Raw genomic sequence first — 18,137 nt, forward strand, 5'->3', positions numbered from 1 at the left:
TGGCGAAAAGCTGCAAGTGCTCCTTCAAAACTGCGCATACCTCAGCACGAAGTTCAAACAGTCTTTCAATAGTTTTGCCACGAAATAGTACGTATGAAGCAGTGGTGAGTCATGCCTTCATCCACCGTCTTGTAGGGTTGTGGATCTCTCCCTAATAAGACGATCCGATAGGTATCTAGATACTTGGGTTAGGATACGATTCAGGGATACTACATTTTAATACGGGAGGATTCGGTGCGATGTGATCTGATACAGTTCTTAACATTTGTTTGATGTAGACATACATTTTCCGTCATAAATTAAAATAAGCAAATTCTATAAAAGTGGCATTCCTTACCTTCAAATAGATATATCTCATGAACTACCAGGGAATCCCAAGTATTTTCTTACTTTATGGCACGGGGGAAAATGGAGGACAATCATTTCAGAATTACATGTCGTTGTGTTTATTACTTTTCCAACAGACGTAGGCAAAAAAGACTCGCTGTATGAACAAACATTTTAAGTCCTTCGCAAAAAACGAGCTATAGATGCCGTGGTTACCTTACACCTCGCCGAGTTGTGGCTAAGAGTGGTTCGACAAAGTGTTTAATATGTATTTGTAATGCCTGTTCTTGTTTGTGCTGTTAGCATCTCCCTCATCGCCCGCACAGGCTCCACCATGGTGGAACCTACAGACCGTACAAATGGCCAGACTTTTGTCCAATTTTCTTTCCCGCTTATGAAATCAAATGTTTTACGAACTTTAGATTCTAGATTTGAGGGTGCACTGTAAACCGTGTTAGCGGTGTCGGATGGGTTGTCTTATTTTTACCTTATAAGCAAGGCTAATTTTACTGTCGTGAAAGGTAAAAGGTCAACACGAGAGGCTGTGCACGTTCATTAGCAAATGAGAGGCGGTCATTATTATTTTGAAAGTAACATGCTTGTAATGTTAGTTCAGTGAGTCTTCCGCAGCAGCTAAATAAGTAGGATTAGCAGCAAAGCTTCACTCGACCAATTCGTAACTTTAGAATCAGGCCATGACCGGTTCATGGTACATTCAGACCGATCCAGCTGGTCCGCGTATCGACGTCGTCGCATCTTTAACGTTACAACCGGTTCCCGATTCGTATCGGTGAATCGTTACACCCCTACCGTCTTGGCAAGGACTTTGAAAGAACCTGAGACGGACAGGCCTTTCACGACAGTAAAGTTAGCCTTGCTTTCTCAGTTTAACTGCATCGTCAAAAACAACACTTAACTCGGGGCTCATTCTCTTACTGACCAGGGCCTCTTGGATGAATGACTCAGTGCTTCCACCTTATGTCTGGGTTTACCTTCTTTACAAGCCTAAACAGTCCATATACTCTCTCCGTCATCGCTACCGCTCCATGCTTACACAGGCTACATGACTCGAGATCGTCGTCCTTGAGAAAGTTGTCAGTCGCCATAAATTGTCCTCACCTCATTTATGTCAGTCCCTTAGCGCATAAAGGCAGTCACCTGCCTCCACGCTGATATCCGTCGATTCATCCAGGTGCGACGCAAATTGACAGGTAAAAAATAAATAAATAAATAAAAACCGCTCACATTCATCGTTATAGTTCTAATTATATCCAAAAGCATGAGAATAGTCCGAAGAGAAATATTTTAAATATTGATTAAGCGTTTACTTTGTCCATATCCGCTCAACGAGTGAAAACATTCCTAAAATGATAACTAGACAGTCTTCCGACATTATAGTTTTCCTTCAGCACTATCCAAAAGCTTGAGAATGTAGTCAGACGGGAAATGTTTTAAATATTCATTAAGCGTTTTCTTTGCTCACATCTGCTTAACAAGCTGCAGCCGAGCCTACGAAAATATTTGGTAGGGTTCTCGTGAGACGTTTTTACCTATGCGCAGAGAAAACGCTTAATCAATATCTAAAATATTTCTCCTCTGACTACATTCTCAAGCTTTTGGATATAGTTCGTGCAGCTCTCTTCTAATGAGCGACTAGGAGCGGGACAACGCCGCTCGTCGCCCATTTGATTTTTAATATTATAATGATAACTGCATTGCACTGGGTAAGTATAGTACTGGCCCTTACTATACTGCACTCAGTACAAAATACCTAGAATTTCTGACTTGTATAGAGGATTTGATTAAGAGTCACGCTCATCATCACAACAAGCCTGACTGGCTGGAAAGACGTCACTCCAGAAGAGATGCGTAAACACGGGGATCCAAATTTTACTATCACGATCGTGTCTGGAAATTAATTAAAATGAGATAGTATTAGTGGTTGTAATCAGTCTAGGCTAAGTGTCACAAAATGATCAAATTATCGTACATGGGACTTTCGGCAGTATTGATTGTACATGGTACAGAGGGCAAATTATCGCACATCTGACAACGCTGTTTGTGCCCAAATCCGAGGCCCAATTCTGGGGACAGTCTAAAACGCTTAACGTGAAAAACGCTTAACGTGGTTTAAAGTACCAAATATGACAAGTAGACACTCTAAACAGCTCACATTAAATGTAAAGATAGATAGATAGATAGATAGATAGATAGATAGATAGATAGATAGATAGATAGACAGACAGATATTCCATAGTACTGTAGTGACCTGATGGGTCCCGTGAGTCGGGACACAGGGACAAAAGCTTTAATTGGGGGAACTGCCATCAATTGCTGGCACGCTGCCAATCATCGACACGCCCTCGTCTTATACATTCCGAGCGTGCTGGTGGTTGACAGCTCAGCAGGAGAGGGGCGGGACCCCCAGGGGATATGTAAACCAAAGTTATGGAAACTTCGCTCTTTTTTGTACTAGCTAGAGACACAAAACCTTCCATGATTATAGCTTCCCTTCAGCACTAGCTTACTGCTGCACCCATGTGAAAAACGTAAAGGAAATGAGTGCTGAACAGGTTGAGGACCGGAGAGAGGCGAAGTTTGTTTTTAAACTGTGGCTAGACTTGTAGGTGGTGTTTAAAAGTCATTCGTCTCAATAAATAGGCCTACGTGTTTTCTGAAATTACACGTTTATGCATATTTATCGTCTTGGTTATGACTCGCATACAATAATTTTCCTCAAAATACGATCATTTTATTCCTTGGGTAGCATACTTTAACATTTCCCATCTTGCGACACTGGGCACCAGTAGTGACTAGATGCGGGTAATTTGATTCACTTTAGTGAACAGATTCTTTCGAACAGTTCGGGAAATTGAACCGGTATTTTTCTGGGTTTGTGATGACTTTATTTCAATGAGTCCGTCCGGGATGGAAATTAACAATTTAATCAGTAACTTAACTATCAAATATCGAAGCAATCTCATAACATGTCAACTGTCTCTTTTTCAGGTTTGAACTATTCATGGATATAACAGGTAAGTGGTGCCTTTAACTTAAGGTCACACCTCCACGTGTGGCGTGGAGTGGTGCTGCAGGTAAGTATCTGCAACGTATTTTAACAGGATATCAGGGGGGTTTCGAGTTTCTATACTTTTGCACTTCCGGTACGTTTCCACACTCATTTCTTCAGCTAACAGCACTCGTTGAAGCTTTACGCTGAATGCAAAAGGCCATGTACAAATCTAATGTTTATAAAGTAATTACTCAAACATTTTTTTAATTACTCAAACATAATTTCAGTAAAGCTATTTATTTCTTCTTTGCTAATGTTCCCTATATATTTAAATTCATGTAAATTTACATACTCTCATATATTTATTCAAGTTGTAAATGTGTATTTAAAATATCATTGTGCTTATTTTTGTTTCTACATTTAGTCCATGCTAAATTCGTATTGATATACTGTATTCAATTTTATGTCCATTATTTTATTCAAGCTATTTTATTTTGTATTGTTGTTTGACTTCAAGTAATAAACTCATTTTGGTCTGATTTAATTGTTTTGCAAGAACTTGTTACCGTTTTGAATTAGTGACTGAAAATGGATTGGGTCTGTTATTTAAATAGACCCTATTTAACGTTAATGTTTGACTTTTCGTCATACCACAGCCTGGATTTTTATGAGATAAATAAACCAATTGACTGCATCAGTTAAGCATACATACATTTCGATTTCATCATGCAACAGCCTGTGTGTCTTTAAGGCTCATAATTTCCTATTTTTAATCGGGCAAACAAAAGTGCCTTTAAAAATGGAAAACCACTCTGTTCTCATTACATTTGGTGGTTGTGCAAGATCCAGCACTACCACCGTTTTTTTTTGTTGTTGTTGTTTTGTTTTTTAAGATTTCATACATTTCAAAATGGTAAAATAAATCAATGTATCGATAAATGTGCATAGCCTAAAACAGTCAGTTTAACATCATACAATCATGTGCATGTCTTTAAATCTCTTTTTATTTGTTTGTTTCGAACAAACAGTGCTATCGTTTAGTTGTTGAAAAAAACATTTCTAATATCAAATCTTTAATCAGGTAACAAACCAATATGTCACATTTACCAGCCACGTACAAAAGTTTCTATTTTGTCACACAAAAGCAAGCCCGCGTATCTTTCAGCCTCTTACTTCCTTGTTTCCGAACTGTCAGATACCCCTTTACCCCTTTTCCACTGCCGCGGTGCCGGTGCCGGTGCCCGATCGAGCACCGGCACCCGCGCTTTTCCACTGACAAAATACTGGTGCCGGAGCCGAAAACTGGCACCGGCACGGCACCACAGAAATGCTGGTCCCAAAAGTTGGAACCGCTGACGTCAGAGGCTATGCAAATAAAAACCACGCGAGAACCAATCAGTTCAGCGTTTGATACGTGACGTTCTTTAGAGAGGCGGGAGTAACAAAAAACGTCTGACCAAGTAGCGGTAGGCTAAAGGATATTTGTAGCATGAAAATATGTATATGATTAAAAGATGCATGAGTAACAATTTGTGTCTACATCAATACGGGCTGTTGTTTACATGTTACATGAACGTAGTCGGACCCAGAGTGGTAGAAAAAGACACTCTCTCTCTCTCGGCTCTGGCTGGTGCAATTAAACCACTTCATGCAGACCTTCATTTAAACACTCGTTTTAACTTTTGAGCTAGGTGACAGACTTACTATTTTCATGAATTTTGCCCCTAGAGCGAAAAGTTCTGGGACAAAATTCGTGAGGTGTTTCGCTTTGTGGAAGCCTAGCGTAAAAGTAAATTTATAAAGAGCAAGCAATGCGTTCTGTCCGACATTATTTTTCCCCACGGAAATTACCCAAACTTTCGCTATGTAGCGTTCGGTTCCCAAACCAGTGGAAATGCGGGCCGGTTCTCAAAAGGCACCAAGGCAGCACTGGCTCCGCACCGGCACGGGCACGGGCACGGGCACCGGCACCAGCACCGTCGTAGTGGAAAAGAGACACTTTTCCACTGCCACGGTGCCGGTGCCGGTGCCTAATCGAGCACCGGGCCACGCTTTTCCACTGACAAAATACTGGTGCTGGTGCCAAAAAGCTGGCACCGGCGCAGCACCACAGAATTGCTGGTCCCAAAAGTTGGAACCGCTGACGTCAGAGGCTATGCAAATAAAAACCACGCGAGAACCAATCAGTTCAGCGTTTAATGTGTTTGGTACGTGACGTTCTCTAGAGAGGCGGGAGTAACAAAAAACGTCTGACCAAGTAGCGGTAGGCTAAAGGATATTTGTAGCATGAAAATATGTATATGATTAAAAGATGTATGAGCAACAATTTGTGTCTACATCAACACGGGCTGTTGTTTACATGTTACATGAACGTCGTCGGACCCAGAGTGGTAGAAAAAGACACTCTCTCTCTCTCAGCTCTGGCTGGTGCAAATAAACCACTGCAGACCTCCATTTAAACACTCGTTTTAACTTTTGAGCTAGGTGACAGACTTACTATTTTCATGAATTTTGCCCCCAGAGCGAAAAGTTATAGGGCAAAATTCGTGAGGTGTTTCGCTGTGTGGAAGCCTAGCGTAAAAGTAAATTTATAAAAAGCAAGCAGCGTTGCGTTCTGTCTGACATTATTTTTTCCCCACGGAAATTACCCAAACGTTCGCTATGTAGCGTTCGGTTCCCAAACCTGTGGAAATGCGGGCCGGTTCTCAAAAGGCACCAAGGCAGCACTGGCTCCGCGCTGGCACGCACCGTCCTGGTGGAAAAGAGCTAAAAGACTTTTATGTGCTAGCTAGGCCTTCTGGGCAGGGATGGACAGTAACGACGTACATTTACTTGAGTACCGTGCTTAAGTACATTTTTCAAATATCTGTACTTTACTTGAGTGTTATTTTTTTTTGGAAACTTATGACTTTTACTCCACTACATTTGAAAGACAAATATTGTACTTTTCACTCCACTACATTTCTAGGAAGGTTCTCGTTACTCATTACTTTGAAGCATAACTTTGAAGTCAGTGGACGGATTTTCTTTTCTAAAATGCGATAGGCCATATTGTGTTCGTCACAGGAGAAAAATCATTCACAGCAAACTACTCCAATGCTGTCAGTTAAGTGTGTGCTGCATTTTTTTAACAGTTGAATTTGGCAGTTTTGCTGATGACCACTACTACAGAAGAGCACCCATTGGCATATCTTAAGTCCATGCCTGAGATTTTTGAAATCAACTGGTTTTCAAGCTAACTGCTTCCCATACGCATTCGCGCACTGTGTTTTCATAGGTGGCTGTGATGTAGTGCTCACTGCTCAGTTACAGTCATATTTGCCGCAGTAGATATGAGATGCGACTTGAAAATCAAGATTAATATGTTTGTGAATGTGTGATGAATCTGGTGACAGAGGCAGACCACGACTGCTACTGTTTACACAACGTTTGAACATGTACGGAAACCAGTTGGCTTGGAAACCATTTGGGACATAACACCGGGTCCTGTGTGAATCCACTGCTGAAGCATACTAATAGTTAGCTAGAGAAAATGCCGAGTTAACGTTACTGACAAAAGTCTTTCAGAAATATATGATTTAAACACAGTACTATTAGTAAGGTCACGTGAAAGCAGTGGATAAGACGGGTGGGGAGTAATCAAGCGGTGACGAGGGTCATCCAGCTGTTTCACGTTTCTTGCAATGCTATGTAGTCGAAGTAAAATTAACCTAGCCTACAACATGATGACGTGTTTATCCTTTTAAGGCCAATCTGAGTTAACCTAGGGCCTATTTAACTGAAGCTATACGCTGCCCTTTATAGAGGAAACATTCGATTCAGCTGAGTTTCTATAGCCTTTGTAGCATATTTCACAAGCTTTTTATTCTACAGGTTCTACAAGCAAGTGCATTCAGTAGGTTGTTTCAGTCATTAGGCTCTGTAAATGCATTGTGGCAAGAAAATGTACTTTTGAATACTAATGTATTTTTAAAAGCAAATACTCCAGTACTTTAACTCAAGTAAAAATTTAACCAAACAACTTTTACTTGTATTGGAGTAGTATTTGACCAGGAGTATCTATACTTTGACTCAAGTAATGGGGTTGTGCCCACCTCTACTTATGGGATACTGGAATGGTGTATCATATCCACTGAATCGACACAAGGACCCAGGACATGAGTGAAGTCCTCGGGTGTCTTTGGGTAGACTCGTCTACTGCATGAACCATCAAACTCAAACTTGGGTTTTCAAACTCGGGCTGTCCAAGTTCGAACTCATGCTGTCGACCTTGTGCTTTTGAACTTAGGTTTTCGAACTCGAGCTTCCTGGCTACAGAGCTGCAGAAGGCTGATGGTCGAGATACTGCAGCGGTTTAACTAAATTCAGATCCATTCGTTTGTAATACAAAGATTAAAAATAATTACTTCACTGGGGTAAATATTTGAATCCGTTGTGTTACGACCTCTTTAGTCAGTGGTAGCAGCCTGGTGTTTCAACCATTTGTCCATCACTTTCTAGGAATTTTATTGCGTAATTTAAGTCCCAGCAGGTGGTGTTACAGTCACCATGGACCAGTGGGAAAGTACCTCAGGTCCATTCAGACAGTATTATAAATTATACTTTACCCAGTGCTCCTGAATATAGTTCTTTGGATGTATTATTTCATGTATTTTAATGTAATCTTCATTGTGCAATAGACCGCAATACTCCATATTCAATCAAGATATTCCATATTCATTTTCAAAGCATTTCCAGCTACCATTTTCATGACCACTTTGTTTTAACTTTACAGATAGCAAGTTTGAACATTTATTATAAAGACTACCATCTCCAATCTTACTAAGTCATTTCCCTCAGGGAGAGACAACCAAAGTTTTGATGTGCAAACAAGCTTCTCAAGTCCTTCCTGTTCTTGCACCTAATATGTTCTTAACCCCCACATAGAAATAAAGATGGGATTCAGATCAGGATGCATAATGCTAACATTTATTTAATTTTGCACAGTTGAAAAGAAACAATATAGAGCAATAAAAAAGGAACAGGACAGTACTTCTATTCATAACATTTGCTGAATGTTGTAACTAACTAAACAGTAAACAAAGACATAAATATAAGACGGATGTGAGGAGACTAAGAGCAGTATTCAGCTCTCAATCACCGTGTGCACTCTGTCTCTTGGCAGCCACACTTGTCAATGTAGATGTAGTTGTGCTTGACCTTTGACCCATCAGGACAGATTAGTTCAGCTTCTTTTGTGGTGGTGGCTGTCTCACGACAACAGGAACATGAGTGCTGCACTGATTGAGTTTGCATGGAGTACCTGATAACATGAGCACAGATAGAGGGCACTGAATTTCAGAATTCATAATTCATATTATGACATTTTCAGCTGACATATTTTACTGTAGTTTGCTTTCATTTACTTATTTCATTCATCAGATAGTTTGCTCATTTCATCCAGCTCAGGCACTACCACTGAGCTCTTTGCCTTCCATCACTGGTTCACTTCTATTTATGTATATCAAGACAACACGTTTTGCTTCAGGCAATTGTGTCAGGTTTTGGGGTTCTTTTACTCACATGGAGCTGGTACCACAGGCCCCACCACAGGATGTAATCTCCACTGGCATTATACTTGTGCAGCCATTGCTTTCCAGGTAGACTGAAGATTTGGTTAGATTGCATGTCTTGGGCAATGTGGTACCTTACAAAGAAAAAGATGTTTGTTCAGGAGAAAGTTATGAAGACCTTGCTTCAGTGCTGATTACAACTCCCTACATGTGATCTTCACACTCACACACACAAACACGCAGACAATAACCAAAGTGCTAGTTTCAATATTAAAACAGTCTATAAAACAGGACACCACTGTCAAGGTGAACAATAGCTTTTGATCATCCAAATCATTCATTTAAACTACATCACGGTATCATGTACTATCAGATACATTCAAGTCACAAAACATGACCACTTACAAGCATGACAGCAACCATCGGGAGCAGTAACTTCAGTTCCCTGTAGATACAGAAAAGGAGTAGGAAATGTCATTTTAGCAGCATACCAGCATTGGTATTTAGCAGCATTGGGTATATGTAGGTTAGTCTTGTAAGACATATCACAAATACCACTTTAAAATCTAAACCGTCACACAAAATGCATAACTGTGTCTCCAGCTGTTAACATGTCATTTTATAAAGGTGCACATTACTTTATGAGATAAAGAAATATTTGATGTAACATTATAGTCAAACATATTGTTCAAACTAACAATTTTCTTGCCATGCTCTAATCATTTTCATTAGAAGCACAAAGCAAATTTTTAAACATTATAACATTTTAGCAGAATAGCTGTTAGTACAGCAAGGTATTGTTACTATTTTGTAACAATGTTATGCCAGCCTTAAGACTGTAGGTTCAGTTAAAATGTTTTTATTAGTTAATGCAAGGCTATCTGTATTTATCTGTCAAATGATTTACAATTTTCGTCTCCAGACCCAATTGCTGGAAGAAAAAAAAAAACTCACAGGAATACAATCTTCAGGATTGAACTCTGGACAAACAATCTTGGCCTCAATTGTGATGAAAGTCATTCCTATCTTCACACACTCGAACTGCAAACATTGGTCTCTAGGTGGATACCAAGTGCCACCAGGCTGAGAAGAACAAGAGGACCAGACAGAAAAGAAGAGGAAGAAAGAGCACACAAAAGGAGAGCAAGGTGAGAGAGATTGACAGTATGTATATACTTGGTTTGTTTGTCATGAAGAATTATTTGTTTTATGACATTACATCAACAGATTTTTTTTACTGTAAATACTGTAGATTAATGCAGCCCTAACATTCCCAACAATGTGGAGCATACAAAACTTGATCACAATTTGTCATTTTCCACTAAGCAGAAATTGTGTTCTTACTGGAATGGTCAATGTTTGATTCCCGTCATACACAACCACACAGCTGGTCTGCACACATTTTCCACAACAATATCCAGGAACATCTTGGTATTCATAGCCCTAGAATGCAGAATCAGGTCTTTTGTAATTGCTTTCAACATGACCTTGTCAACACTAACTAAAAATGATTAAAACTGCTCTTAGCTGACTCTAAAGACTCATATACAATTCATGATTTAGTCAGTTTGGTGTTGTTTACACTCACAATCTGAAATGTGGTACTGTAAAATATATCTAGTTAGATAACAGTTATTCATTTCATTGTGTCTCTCAGTGAACAGTTGTGACAGGAAAATGATGTGGACAAAACAGTAAACATCAATTCAATTATTAAGTTAATGCAGGAATTTTTAAAAGTAGAAACCAGTTACAGGATTTCTGTGTTCTTACCAGCTGACAGAATGTATCACACTCATTGGGACCGCACTCAATGATGTGTAGTTTACTTTGGTCATCTAGCTTGTCACTGCACTGGCAATTCTCGCACTGCTTCATGGGTACACTTTCTCCTGGCTGAAATTAGACATCAATCCCTTTATGACTGACAAATCTTTTTCAGAGTTAACAATCAGCTTGTCTACACAGGGAGCCAAATTACTAGAATCTGTCATTGAAACACAGGATGAAATCTGTGAAGGCATACAGAAAACACCCCTGCACAGCTTGTTTCTCAGAGATAAAAGCTGGAGACTGTAGGTACCAAAGTAAAATCCAATAACATACCCTAACACAGAAAACTTAAAATATACATATTAAGAAAAGGTTTTTCTTTTCATGAAGTCCTCTTTTATTGAATTTCTCTAAGGTAACATAGAGAAATCCTACCTGAATACTTTGAGAATTACAACAAGACTGTGATTTTTGTGCTTGTGAAAAATTCAGTTAGGATCCTGTGAGTTATAAACTACTTAAGGGGAATGTAAATCGGATGTTATTAACAATGTTATTGTCATAATACTCCACATATATGGTTTTGCAGCATCAGGTTAAAGGAAAAATCTTACCTTATATTCTGTGTTGTTGTATATGCAGACTGATTTAGGTACTGTAGATATAAACAAAAGATTATTTATTTATTTTTCAATAAGTTGACAAACATTTAATAGTTGACAATTTTTTACAAAAGTTTATGTGCATGTGAGACAGAGACAGAGAGAGAGTGGAATACTTACCACAATTATAGACAGGACAGCACACTCCCATTGTTATCTCTTGAGTGTATCCAACTGGACATGAGTGCATCTTGGGACAAAGGTTGACATCACACTCTAATGGGGCAGAGAACACAAACCTTGACTTCTCTTGCTGTTATTCAGCTATCTCTAACTTGAGGTTCAACTATGAAAAATTATAAACAAACTTCAGCATCTATGAGAATGTAGACTATTTAACACGTCTGGAGAAAAACATGAAGAGGATAAAGCAAAACTTCTGGATGTGGCCAAAATTAGATCTGACATAGCCAAAATATTTTCACATAGCACATAGTCAGATTTTCTGTCCTAACCTGCTGACCAACTTCAACTCTTTCACTATGATAAATGAACATGAACTATGTAAGACTTATCTTATTGATGACATCTACATGTTGTCATTATGCTTTACTCTTTGTTTAAGTTATGTTGTTCATCTGGTCATACAGTTAAAGTGAAATAATGATAAAAAATAATTGTCTTGGATTCTGGTGAGAACATGATCATATCAGTTCAGTCAAATCCATTCTTATGCCACACAATGAAAAACGAAACACACATTTTGAGTCAGAGATATGATCTATTTCATCATAAATGTAAATTCTGTTAATTAGATGTTCTATTTTGTAGAATTTTATGTGCTTATTGCAGCAATTTGAGCTGCTAATGTTGTCTAAAAGACTGTATATCAATACATTTAAATACTACTACTATCTCCACACTTACTACTGTTTCTACTAATAGTACTGCTATTATTATTATTATTCTGCTATTCTTCTTCTTCTTATGATTATTATTATTATTATCGTTACTGTTGTTCTTATTGTTCTTGTTCTTGTTGTAGCATACTGCTAAGTACAGAATTTTAGAGGATCTTCAAGGGTTTGCAGTGTCATAGTTTATGTCTTACCACATTTGGTTCTCTCACAGCAGTCTACTGTGTCAGTGACTCTCACTTGACCATCCTGCTTGCAAGTGACTGGAGGTTGTGTGGGACATGGCAGTGCCTCACAGCTTACAGTCAGGCTCTCCTGCTCACATGTACACTTTTCACAGCCAGAAATCCACGTGTCGTTAGCCTGTTGAGAATTAGAAGTTAAGCGCAATCTACCTTCAAAAGGAAAATTGTGTACCAAACATATACAAAATCATGACTGAGCATTTCATGACCAGAAACATACGCAATAAATCCATATGAATCATGGATACGTTTCATGCCAAGTACCATTTGTAAATTGTTTAGTTTCGTTTTAAACTAAATTTACCTTTTTCCACTCTCCATTTGGTAATGGACAAATCTCTGGTGAATCAAAAAAAGATGTAAAGGTTACTTTAGAATGATCTTAATTTTTAGTAATCTAAAGTATGAAAGTAGTGAAAGTGTACTGTTATGCATAAATGGCTGCTGTGGGAGTCTTGTGATCTTTTCCCCTCACCACTTTTAATTTCAACAGATCTACAAAAAAGTCATCACTGGTTATATAGACAGTGGTTGGAGTTGGTGTCCTTACCACAGCTTTCAACACAGACATTAGATTTTGGACTAAGTTGCGTGGTTCCAGGTGGGCAGTAGCATCCCTCCCACATCACAGGCTGTAAGACTTTAAATGCATTTGTCTCCTGGATAAAGTTCTGGTTAAACCTAGGAACAAGAAGTAAGAAGATTTCAAGACATCAATTACACAGATTAACGAATACAGACTAGACAGAGAAGAGAGAGAGAGAGAGAGAATTTGGCATACCTTGCATCACAGGTTGGCTCAATCTGGGGACCACAGGCCTGGTACACTTTTGGTTCTTGGCATTTAAAAGCTACATGGAGAAGAGGCATGTTGAATGATCAGAATCAACAAAAATATGTTAAGATTAAAGCATTTGTTTGTATGTGGCAGCCCAGTTTACTGATGTACTCACTGCATATTCCATTTGTAGCTGCTCTCCAGTCAATACAAACTCCTGCTAAAGCACACTGGTCAGCATAGGCCTTTAAACTGGCACAACCTATGGCACTGCTATTCATGTGACAGACATCAAAATTGCAGGCCAGTGTATATGCTTCATATGGGATGATCTTGTGACACTGCTCGAACAGCCTGCAATCAAGGTCAATCAATGACATTATGTCACTCCTAAGCATACATTTCATTAAGAAGCATCATTCAATTTAAAATCATGTGACTTGACAGTGAGTTTGATCATGTTTTCACTTAGACAGAATGTTAGTTTTATAAGGCCAGGAACTATCTAAGAGCAAAGTAAAACTGGTAGATAATTAGATAGATAAGATAAAAAGTTTGCTCCTTACTTGCTCTCAATGATCTTACAGATGGCATTATCACAGTGTGGCACCGGGGTTGGGGGAGGCAGTGGGGGCACACAATGAGCGTTCTTATCATGAATATGCCAGTAGTGAGCCATATCTGGACAGGATGAGTCAATGGTTCCGTTTGGTAAGCGGCAATCATCTGAGCGGTTGTTATCACATGTCCCTGAGAGATGGCAAAGAAATTTGATGTATTTAAAAGAAAATATCAGGTTTCACATTAAACTGCCTATTATGAATCATATCCATATGATTTTATTAACCTGAGACATTTTCCTGAAGAAAGAGAAAAACTAAAAGCATTTTGATAATCACATCCACACCTGTGGGCTGGCTTTAAAACAAATGGAATGATGCTACTGAGGGAATATTTCATGTTGACTCTCAGATTACAATAGTTCATAGCATAAACCACAAAGCTTCATTGCATAAACCACCAAACCACCAATACAAGCTTTGCACAGAATTGTATCCTAATAACAGGAAAAAACATTTTTAATTAAATAGCTCTTACATTAATTTTTATATTAATTGTTTCCATGTACCCTGGTGTTTAGTTAATCTAAGTAAAGCAATGATGAATTCTCAACACACAATATAGAGTGAGAAGATTCTGAACTCACCGCACTGTCCCTCAGTGTTACCATGGAATTTCTCCCATGGAAGACTGATAGAAAACATCAGCCCAGTGAAGTATATTTGTGCATTGATGGCTGGTATGACAAGAAGGGATTCTATTCCACTTTCTGTGATCATTAAATCAGAATTCTGATAGGGCAGGATAACACGCTTCTGGTTCACATAAAGCTGGCATATTAAAAAGAAAATGCATACATTAAATGTGCTCCTATCAATTTTCCTGTATAGATTGTAATTTGTACACAAAACTTGAGGACATGATGCATTGTTTTTGTGAGTGCTAAGAAATATTTAATTAATAATTAATTAATTCGTTTATCACAAAATAACTTTCCAAAATAGGCAGAAAAGTAGGTACCAGGTTTGTGACAATGCCATCAGCAACCTTCTGTGACATGAAGATCTCATAGGATTTGTAATACACAGTCAAAGATTGAGGGCAGGAAAGACCATCTCTGGCATCACAATAGACATCATCAATTATGACACTGAAGTTGTATTTTGGATGAATCTCTTTCATCAACACATAAGAGCAGTTTCCTTGGAAACCATAATATGTCCCATCAAAAGTGATATAATGCGGGTCTCCAAAGCCACTGCAGGTACCTTAATAAAATTCATAACAGAAAGTATGTTAAACTCAAATAAAATATAACAATTACAACACTTCAACTTGATATCAATCAATATAAGAGAAATAATAAATAACCTGAAGGTAGTTCATTTCAATGAGGAGAAGTGTGTATTTTCATATGGTATTCAAAGTGTTGACATGAGATTATATGGTTATATGAACTGCAATCGTAACTTTTCAAACTTAATTTAATGGTACATGCTGGTCAGCTCATCATTTTGTAAACCATATTGACTTACATTGACAGTCATATTTGAAACAACATCCGTTCTCATCATAGACTTTGACTGGTGGAAGGTTATTCACACAAACAGGGACAGTCACTGGCTCACAGTGTACATAGTTGTGGTGAACTGTGCCATGGATGCATGTCTCAGTGGAGCATTTATCTGGCTTCCAACTTTCACCATTCTGAAAAGGAAAGAGATAAAATTCAGAATATCTGCAGCAAAGAGGACTGCAGAAGAAGATTATGGTTGTAAAATAGTTTTTGTGAAGTTAAGATCTACAAATTAAGTGGTGTTAAAAATATCTTTGCCAGCTGACTGGCTAAAAGTGTAGTTCTCTTTTCATACACAAGCTTAAATTTCAAGAATTTAAATCTAGATTTCCTGGCACACTGATGGGCACATTGGTATGAAACTGTGATTGTGTCATTAAGACCAAAAATAGTTTATAGGTATACACTGAATTTTTCATCAGTATGAAAAGTATGAAAAATGATGCAATGGCACTTGTTAGTGCTTCACATCAAGGTTGTTTCATATCACACTGATGTATTTTATTTTCATGAACATTTCTCCCTTCCAATTACTTCCAATTACTTCACAATTGCTTAACATTGCTCTAAGAAAAGTGCTGGAAAAATTGTAACTAAAAGTAGTACCTTCCTTGGTGGACTTAGACTGTTACAGTCAACTGGCAGAGGAGGAGGAGTTATAGTTGATGATGTTGTGAGAGTGGTAGGTGGTGAGGGTAATGATGTTGTTGGAGTAACACCCGAAAATGTTGTTGCTGGAATACTGGTAGTGCCACAATATTGTGATTTCTTCTCGATACCACATGTCTCATTGCAGAAAGCGACAAAGCACCATCCATCATCATCAGTCTGATTGTATATAATTGAACCTGGAACAAAGTTATACATTTGTGGTCTATTATTAAAAAACACTGAAAAGCCCTTGTGCTGTACACTTTAAACTTAAATGTATAGATTAGACTTCTGCTTATGCAAACCAGAGAAAACAAAAATTAATTAATTCATAACTTCTATAAAATTATTGTAATAACATTAAAAATGACTAAAGGTGACAAAATTTCACTTACCAGGCTGAAATGATAATCCATTGACTTTGCAGCTACATAGGTATGCGGTACTATGTTGTTTTGTTGGTCCAGTGACAATGGTGAATGGTGTAAATGTAGTAGTAGGAGGAGCAACAGTTGTTGCAGGAGTTGTTTGACATGGTCCACAACACAGAACTCTAATCTCATAGTCAAAGCATTGTTGCTGAATGCCTTGCTCGCTGTTCAGGCAAATAAGTCCCTGTGTGGGATTACATACCACAGCCTGACCCAACTGTGAGATTGTCAGTCCAGGATATTGTTTTGACCTACATTCCACCTGAACTGGAGCTGAACAGATCTGAGGATAGGTTTTTGTAATGTTTTGAATGGAGACAGTTTCACCACCCTTGGGGCCTGTTGTTGGGGGGCCAAAATCCAGCCAGTCGGACCAGTTACAGGTTGTACAGCTTGAAGTGGATGTAGATGGAGTTGTCGTGGGTGTGGTCACAACTGGGCCTGTTGTTGGTTGTGTCGTGGATGGTGAAGGTGTAAATGTTGTTGTGGTGGTAGGACTTGTTGTAACAGTGGTGGAAGTAGTTGATGTAGATGGAGTTGTAACTGGTGTGGTCACAACTGGGCCTGGTGTTGACTGCGTAGTTGATGTTGAAGGTACAAATGTCGTTGTTGTGGTGGTAGGACTTGTTGTCTCACTGGTGCTTGTGGATGAAGGATGTGTCGTTGTTGGCGTGGTAGTGCTTTGACATGGTCCACAACACAGAACTCTAATCTCATAGTCAAAGCATTGTTGCTGAATGCCTTGCTCGCTGTTCAGGCAAATAAGTCCCTGTGTGGGATTACATACCACAGCCTGACCCAACTGTGAGATTGTCAGTCCAGGATATTGTTTTGACCTACATTCCACCTGAACTGGAGCTGAACAGATCTGAGGATAGGTTTTTGTAATGTTTTGAATGGAGACAGTTTCACCACCCTTGGGGCCTGTTGTTGGGGGGCCAAAATCCAGCCAATCGGACCAGTTACAACTTGTACAGCTTGAAGTGGACGTAGATGGAGTTGTCATTGGTGTGGTCACAACTGGGCCTGGTGTTGACTGCGTGGTTGATGTTGAAGGTACAAATGTCGTTGTTGTGGTGGTAGGACTTGTTGTCTCACTGGTGCTTGTGGATGAAGGCTGTGTCGTTGTTGGCGTGGTAGTGCTTTGACATGGTCCACAACACAGAACTCTAATCTCATAGTCAAAGCACTGTTGCTGAATGCCTTGCTCGCTGTTCAGGCAAATAAGTCCCTGTGTGGGATTACATACCACAGCCTGACCCAACTGTGAGATTGTCAGTCCAGGATATTGTTTTGACCTACATTCCACCTGAACTGGAGCTGAACAGATCTGAGGATAGGTTTTTGTAATGTTTTGAATGGAGACAGTTTCACCACCCTTGGGGCCTGTTGTTGGGGGGCCAAAATCCAGCCAGTCGGACCAGTTACAGGTTGTACAGCTTGAAGTGGATGTAGATGGAGTTGTCGTGGGTGTGGTCACAACTGGGCCTGTTGTTGGTTGTGTCGTGGATGTTGAAGGTGTAAATGTTGTTGTGGTGGTAGGACTTGTTGTAACAGTGGTGGAAGTAGTTGATGTAGATGGAGTTGTAACTGGTGTGGTCACAACTGGGCCTGGTGTTGACTGCGTGGTTGATGTTGAAGGTACAAATGTCGTTGTTGTGGTGGTAGGACTTGTTGTCTCACTGGTGCTTGTGGATGAAGGATGTGTCGT

General features: G+C 39.1%; 2 protein-coding genes across 2 annotated transcripts in view; both read right to left on the reverse strand.

The window, feature by feature from the left end:
• LOC115804605 (mucin-2) overlaps positions 1-10,770 on the reverse strand; it is a 44,832-nt gene extending 34,062 nt beyond the window's left edge. Inside the window, exons 1-2 of the mRNA XM_030765116.1 lie at positions 10,666-10,770; positions 9,847-9,975 (exon numbers count right to left, since the gene is read on the reverse strand). Coding sequence (XP_030620976.1) covers positions 9,847-9,975; positions 10,666-10,770 — 234 coding nt within the window. The remainder of the gene's footprint in view (positions 1-9,846; positions 9,976-10,665) is intronic.
• Positions 10,771-12,938: 2,168 nt separating this feature from the next.
• Positions 12,939-16,211, reverse strand: LOC115804606 (intestinal mucin-like protein). Its single transcript, XM_030765117.1, has 8 exons — positions 15,951-16,211; positions 15,304-15,475; positions 14,789-15,036; positions 14,415-14,598; positions 13,774-13,957; positions 13,383-13,561; positions 13,211-13,280; positions 12,939-13,110 (listed from the first exon to the last, which is right to left on the reverse strand). Exons 1-8 carry the CDS (start codon positions 16,209-16,211, stop codon positions 12,939-12,941), a joined length of 1,470 nt encoding a protein of 489 aa, XP_030620977.1.
• Positions 16,212-18,137: the final 1,926 nt, after the last annotated feature.

This window comes from Chanos chanos, chromosome 2 (assembly GCF_902362185.1).
Source record: "Chanos chanos chromosome 2, fChaCha1.1, whole genome shotgun sequence".
NCBI lineage: Eukaryota > Metazoa > Chordata > Actinopteri > Gonorynchiformes > Chanidae > Chanos > Chanos chanos.